Source organism: Anopheles aquasalis, chromosome 3, assembly GCF_943734665.1.
Source record: "Anopheles aquasalis chromosome 3, idAnoAquaMG_Q_19, whole genome shotgun sequence".
In the NCBI taxonomy this organism is placed as follows: Eukaryota; Metazoa; Arthropoda; class Insecta; order Diptera; family Culicidae; genus Anopheles; species Anopheles aquasalis.
The window spans coordinates 28,042,073-28,049,661 of record NC_064878.1 but is presented as its reverse complement, the minus strand read 5'-3'; the positions used below and the strand labels follow the sequence as shown (position 1 = coordinate 28,049,661).

At 48.2% G+C, this 7,589-nt stretch overlaps 1 protein-coding gene across 1 annotated transcript in view; it reads left to right on the top strand.

The window, feature by feature from the left end:
• The first annotated feature begins 2,877 nt into the window (after positions 1 to 2,877).
• Positions 2,878 to 7,589, top strand: part of LOC126574256 (D-beta-hydroxybutyrate dehydrogenase, mitochondrial) — a 35,742-nt gene continuing 31,030 nt past the window's right edge. The window contains exons 1-3 of the mRNA XM_050234335.1: positions 2,878 to 3,079; positions 3,828 to 3,914; positions 4,407 to 4,664. Of these exons, the coding sequence (XP_050090292.1) occupies positions 3,888 to 3,914; positions 4,407 to 4,664 (285 nt within the window). The 5' untranslated portion in view covers positions 2,878 to 3,079; positions 3,828 to 3,887. The remainder of the gene's footprint in view (positions 3,080 to 3,827; positions 3,915 to 4,406; positions 4,665 to 7,589) is intronic.

The following is a 7,589-nucleotide window of genomic DNA, read 5'->3' as shown; positions in this document are numbered from 1 at the left end:
AGACTGTATGGTCGCAAGATTTTAATGAAACCGTGCTGCAAATAATGTTGTGGGTGAGGAAGAATTAAACGATTGACATTTACTTTACTAACTGCACTGCGAATGGGGTGACCAAGAGGTTGTGTTTAAGTTTTGAGAGTTCAAAGACAAACTGGCATTTTTGTATTACCGCAAGACAATTAACGCTAAGCCAAGGATAACATACAGCTGATCGAAGATTGTATCACGTACTAGAAACGTAATATGCAAATATGAAAAGTAGTTTCTCTCGGTTTGATCTTCACTTATTTATCTTTTTCCCGCAAAAAGAATAGTGTGATCACCAACGATTTGATCGAGATCCATTTTTTTGTTGTTAAATATCCCATTCTTCTAGTCTATCCTTCCATTGAATTACCTAGAATGATAGTCTTAAGGCAGGTTAACCTTTGTACAAAATGATTGGACATCCATCCAACATTTTTGACAGCTTTGTGCTCATGTAGCCAACTTGAAAGACAAGTTATTTTATAAACATTAATCCCGTCGAATGTGCTACCCTGCCGCTGCTCACGGTTTTGAGCCATCTTCTTGGAAGAGCTGCTCGCCAACGCCTAGACGCTCGAAAGGACACTTTTATTTTAAGTACCGCTGGGAGTTCTCCTTCGCTGTGCGCCACACTTTGCCACGCTTATACGTATGGCATTTCCATCGAAGAGAAAGAACTTCCGAAAAAAGTCGGTGGTTGGGGGGATGAAAACTCTCAAAGAAAAACACCACACATACTCGTCCGCGCCCGCACACATGTGGTCCTGTTCTTCGCGGAATCGATGGTCGGTATCCGCACGCTTCGAAAGCTCATCAAGAACCCGCGCAGCGCGTCACCGAGCAAAACTTCATCATGCACCATGATCACGCACACGTCGCCGCGGTGCCTCTGTGCCTGTGCAATGGCCAATGGGCTTGGGCCTGTCTTCATCGTCCCCGTCATTCTCGTGTTCGTCCTCGTCGTTCGGATAAAAAGGCGAAGTTGAAGCGCGCGCGTAAGCGTCCGTCCGGAGCGTCAGGTTTTTCGAAGTTCTTCGCGCGAAGTGCCTAATAGACGACGCAAATCCCAATCCTCCACACACTTCTCGCCATTAAGGTGGGCTGGGGAGGGATTTGCGGTGCTGCTGGAGAAACTTTATCCTTCCACACGCGGGGGGCCAGGCCACGGAGCAGATAAGCTGGCGAAATATTTTTCCAAGGATTAACAAAGCTCGAGCGTCTTTTTGGGCCCGGAGTTTGGGAGAATACACAAACGGGGTACGCGTATCCTCAATTAGCTCAAATTTGTTTACTGTAACCCACACCTGACCTGAACCCGTCGCCTTTGCTTATGCGCTGGCCATCGCATTAGCTCCCTCTTACTTTTCCCATTCTTTGTTCCATGTTTTCCACTTTCGTTGTGTCGTCGTGGATTGCATCGGATTGTCGTGGCCGAAAGGTGACGTCGGTGAAGGTGTCCACCGTGCAAAAGGTTGTGCCTTGCCCAACCGGCAAGGTGTCTGTCGTTTGCGTCATCAGACTCGCCGCTGATTGCTCTGGGGAACCTATGACGATGACGACGAAGACGACAACAACCCTTGGGAGGAAAGCGCGCTGAAGAGATTTTGTTCGTTCTTTTCTTTCGTCTTCCGACTCAGGGAGCAGCGCAATGAAGGGGAATCCGTGTACTCTCTACCTCTCGAGAGACTGCTAATGCATCATGGCGTTTACCGGTGAAGATTTAGCGAAACAAAGTGCCTTCCGCAGCTTCACCTTTTCGGTGGACACTTCTCGCAAATAGAAACACACAGCGCTCTGTTCCGAGATTTTGTGCCGGTGAATTAATACCCTCACAAAACCAAGATGGCCGCCGCCAGCATTTGTTGCGTACTAATGATAATGATTGGCCAAACCATTTTGAGCCAGAGTTTTCCCGTCGATATTTTCTCATCATTCGCTGCGCAACCAATTTCTGGCCGCCATTTTCCGCGCGGTGCTAAGCATTACTTATTGGCATTGGACGCAGCCGCCAGCCAGCCAGCGCTGGGCAAGTTATTTTTGCTTTAATGGAAAGAGCGACCGAACGGCATAAAGAACAACAACAGCGGGTGGTGAGCAAAATGTGCCAAGTGCAACCACGGACACGATGCTCTCCGCGTCGATCTTCCTTCGCCAGAGGTCCAGGTGAAAGTGATTTTCTTATTAAGGCCCATAACGGCGGGTGGGGGATGATTTAAATTTCCCATTAAATTCCGGTGACGTTAACGGCGATGAGCACCATGATACAGTCTATCGTGACACCGTCGCCGTTTGCCGTTCGGGTCGAGCTGGGAGCGAACATTCTCGAACGCTGGAATGTGAGTTCGTGGTGCTCGATCGCGTTCCGATCGGTGCGATTTTGGGGCCGGTTCCAGATCGTTTCTAAACGGCGAACCTCCTCTCGAGAGTTACGAGAGAAGGATTAACATATGGGTCACGCTCTGACAGTAGTATCCGGCCTTGATTCACAAGGCGTGGAGGTGCCGGTTGATGCTCGAGAATATCGAATCCATTCTATGTGGTCCAGCCACTGCCGCTACAGAAATGGCGCCCTGCTTGGAGTGCAAAACGGAGAGGCGCGAGGCGGGGATGCTGGGCTATTTTTTGCCACTTAAGGCGGACCACGGTGATCCGAGTGTGCGGTGCGGTCAGTCAGAAAATAGCTATCTGCGTACGCAGCGCTACGTACGGTCATTGAGTGGGGCGCAGGGGGGAGGGGAGGGTTTGTGGGTAGGGGAACGTATTTTTGGTATGGCCAGTGGCCTCCGTCCCGTAATGCATCTGCCAGGAAACACTCATCTTTGCGCCGTCGTACGTCACACGGTGCGCTGCCGTCGACACGGATGGAGAAGATACGCGTTTTCGGTTTCGGGCAGCGCGCATCGTGAGCTCGCGGCGCCAGTTCGCGGAGTTGCTCCGGTCTGAACAGTAGTAGTCGGCGCACAACCGCCGTCACCGTCGCCGTGCTGTGGTTCTGGTTTTAGTGCATTTAGTTAATATTTGAATCGTGTTAAGAAAGAAAATTGTTCATTTGGTAAGAACTGGAACTAGTGAGTGTACTGTCAACGACTCCCTTGTTTCGATACTGATAGTTGAGTTAAATCAGAGCGATATGCATGGGGGGGGGGTTTGCGTTAGTTTGGATTATGCAACCGCACCCAGAGGAGAATTTACGCAGATCACTACGTCACACATGCGCAAACCGTGTCCATCCACTACGCGTCGTACAAACAGATCGTCACTCACGTCACTAAGAAACCGCGCGCCGTATTTTACGGAACAGGCGAGCAGACAAGCGAGCGAGCAACTAACTAGCGTAGCGTTCCATCCAAACAAACCATTCCCGATCGCACCACATTCGGCGAAGATGAAACAAGAGTTAGCAGAGAGTGATGGTGGTGGCCGTTTGGTTTTAGCAGAATTCACCGCCGCTTCGTGAGCGGCTTTGAAGCCGACTTTATGAGGAGTGATTTACACCCCCCAGGCGGTTTTTCCGTGGTGTTATGATTCTTTAACCATTCGAAGGGAACGAACAAACAAACAAGCAAGCTTGTCAATCAACGTACATTATGCGAGCGTGCAGTTCGATACGGGAGGATATCAGAAATCATCGTTTTTTTATTGCTACCACAATCAGGACACTAGGGCAATGTCAGTTTGTTTTGCATGACGAAGGATCTGCTTAGATGTTACTCAATCTAATTTTATCTTCTTCTCCAGCCCGAATGAAACTCTCGCAGCGAGTTACTGACCCTGTATGATATTTCTGTCATTTGTTGCAGCGAACACAAAAGGGAAAGGGGAAAACAGTTTTTGGTGCCATTGATTTCCCGCCACGCATCATGCAGACAGCAAACCAACCGAACAAGGTAAGCACAAAGCGAAGAATTAATCAAGGATTGGCTTCGTTCGCTTTTCCGCTATTCCGGGGATCTTTCTTTATTCGTGAAACCACTCCGGACTGACGATGATTGAGGTTGCGCTGCTTTTCTATTCGAGCGTCATAGAAAGTGACGTCAACGCTGCACCACTTCAGTCGTAGTAACCATTGGCCGGTCGTAGTAGTCGATCGGGAGCGGTGCTGTAGCGAAGCGGCGAAGAGTTGGATTCCCATTTTCCTTTTTGATGCCGTATAAATTTATTCCGTCTGAAGGAGAATGGTGCTCTATTTGTGGGTGTTTGGTGCGTTTGGTGTGTGCTTGAATGTCGAAGGAGTCATCGACAAGCGGGAAAATACGAGAAAATAATGATTGAAAGTTTGCAACATTCTCTAACTCTTCACTTCACTTTTTTCTTCACTTTCTTCTGTCATGCTTCCTGTACGATACCGGCCACCGGTGCCATCATCATGATGGCGGCAGCGCCGGGAGAGTAAAACACCGGCGGTCAAACGTCGCATGTCCCGGCATGGGTCGGTCCTGATTGAAACCGCACCGCGTGAGCTACCGTGGGATCTGATCGATCGGTTGCTGGTACCGATTATATGCTGCCACGCTGCAGCGATTCTCATTTCCGGTACACTGAATCTGCTCGGAATTTCCCAAGTGTCCGCCTTCGTCCTGTTCATCCTCTTTACCATCCTGACCGTTAGCGGTGCGCTGATTTACCACAGTCTCAAGGTAAGTTGTGCTCACTCCTCCATGATGATGATGATGATGATGATGATGACGAAGTTGATGACGATGCTACTGCTTTTGCTTATCGAACCGTGCGTTGTAAGATGCTGCACCGGCAGCTGCAGCTGCTGCATTCTGTACGCAGAAGAAGAAAAAAAATGGAATCCAATCTGCGATTTTCCCCCAGCATACTTGCTGGTAGCGATGGTGATGGTGACGGTGCACCTGCAGTTGAGTGTAGCGCGCGACCCAAAGAAGTCCGGCGAATAAATCTCAAAAACTTTCGCCCCGTTGGCCGCAATGGCTTCGGCACAGAAACTGAATTCTAGAAGCCCACGCACCACCACCGCGGGCTCAGCGTTGGCGGTGGAACAGCATAGCATTCCACGGCTGGCGTGGCGTTTCTTGTGGGCTTCTTGCGTGTTCCACAAACTTACTTGTTCGTTCGCCATAATGTTAACCTAAATTTGTGTTTACTAGGTAAGCGGCCCGGTTACAGAGCTACGCACGAAAGCAGGATTATTTTGAATTTCATTATTTTTCTCCTTCCCTAGCATACAAAAATGCTCTTCCATGTCATTTTAATGTTACCCATCTCTACTTTATCAAAGAGGTTCGATAGCTACACATTTTTTTTATCTTCACGGCATGAACATTGCTGCTGCGGTTGATAAGCCAACTCCCAGCCATGTGCTCTGATAGCTAAACCGCCCGGTTACAGAGCCTCGTTTGAAAAAATGATTGTTTGAAATTATTCCTTTTTCATTTCTCGCCAAACAATCAAACATGTTCCTCCATTCCATTTTAACAATTTCCATGTTGACTCATTTTCAATTTTATTCCTTACAATTCCGAGCATTTGCTCGCGATGTCACCGGAGGAAGTGCTCTCGTGAATCAATGTAAGATTAAGCCGTGATCATATTCTTCAGCGGCCAAAGTGGTGCAGCGATTGACCTCGCACCAGGTTGATTGTCATTGCCTCCCGGTTCAGGTCCAAGTCCTGCAAATTGTCACCGTATGGAACCATTTCCTAATCGCTTTCCTAATCGGTAGCCACTCCACAATGCTGCCGTTGATGGCTGTCTGGCCCATCTTTTTGATTCTCGAAGAGCATAATTTTACCCTTGATCCTAACACATGCTGTAATGGTTTGTTTCATCATTTGATTAGCCGTTGTCTTCGGTACGATCTGGCGATAATCAAACAGCCCTACAGCATATCCACCGAACAGCCGAAACCTGCCGATAATATTTTGCAGTGGCATGCATTGCCCATGGCAAAAGCACGTGAGACAACACCAGAGCCAGAACAATCTTCGATTGGCTTCGGATTCTAATGCAAGGAATACAAAGATGACTCTTTAGGAACAGGATCTTCTATCAGATCCAGGTGTAATATCTGGCCCATCGAGGCGGGCAGGACCGTTCTGATAGCATAGAAGCAATCGCAGACGGAGATTGAACCATTCCTCCTACCGCGATTGTATTTTGTCGCATGCAGCGAGTGCAGTGCGCGTTTGCCTGTGGCATTATGCCTTGACGGCCAGCGACTTAATGGTACAGGATCGGTGCCGCGTTAATATAGTGGCCTTACTATGTCGGGTTCGATTCTGCATATCGAGATGAATCGAGTGTATTTCAAAATTTGCGTCAGTTGGGAGATTCGAGCCATTTCATTTGCATTGTTTCCCCAAATCTCTCGAGTCGCGTGCATCGGAATAGATCGATCCCTACATGCTGATAAATCTGATCAATTAGCAATCGAGCAAAAGCCATAAGATTACTTGAACAGTGCGGTTCCATTTGAGGAAAGGACAGTAAACCATTCCTACCGCGATTCCATTCTGGCGCATACACCGAGTCTCTTGATTGTTTGCTTGTTCCATTAGGCCTTGCAGGCCAGTGGCAACATATCGATATCGATCGGCAATATATCGATAAAATAATCATTGGATGCATTTTTTTGCTTTTCCATTTCACGCGCACGTTTTTGAAAAACCAAGCTGCTTGAGCCATTCGCTCTCCACCAAGGCGTGCTCTGCTCTCCCGTGCGCCTTATGCTCGCGCACTCTCTGACCGCTATGGTCGCATACGGCAAATGCACTGCCCGTTTGCTTGTCCCATTACGCCTTGCCAGTCAGTGCCCTAACCGATTTTCATGAAAATTAAATCGGACACATCAGTAAAATGGGGTTTTTCATTCATTTTCGTGGGTCAAAATCATTCATTGGATGTATTTTTCGCTTTTCGATTTCACGCGCACGTTTTTGAAAAACCAAGTTGCCTGCGCCATTCGCTCTCCGGTTTCTCCTCCACAGCACGCTCTGCACTCGCGTACTCTCGCTTCGAGCGGTGGGGAAATATCGCGCGCGGAATTTTGTCTCGCTCGCGCTCGTTGAATGCACATGTATTGCATCTCGCTCGGCGTTACTCTCCCCTTCTCGCTCGCGCTCACGTCATAGATGGTCATTTGCGGTCTCGCTCAGCGTTACTCCCAATCAAAATTTGTATAGTGATGTTTATATTCACTACATTTTCTAAGGAAACTCACCGTTTCCTTGTCATGAGTTGCGGTCGCTGTTCGCTTTTCATGATGTTTTACATGCTTTTCTTTTAGGATTCGCCCCACCTCACGTGAATAAAACAAGGGTGCGAGGTGCATCCACCTTGCCTTACAAGGTTTCTCAGAAGTCACGAATGAATGGCTGGCTTTTTGTTTTAATGAGGAAATTAGGTTGGTTCGCCAGGCCGCGCGTGTGGTTCCGCATGTTTTCTGCGGTGCTGAAAGCGATTGCATACTTTCGTGTGCTTTTTCATGGCGCAACGACGAGTTTACTCTTTTTTACATAAACTTTGCGTGTCATTAACCTGATCGTCATCAAATGAAATCACTCTTCGAATGTAGTAACAAAAGACGAGACCCTCAT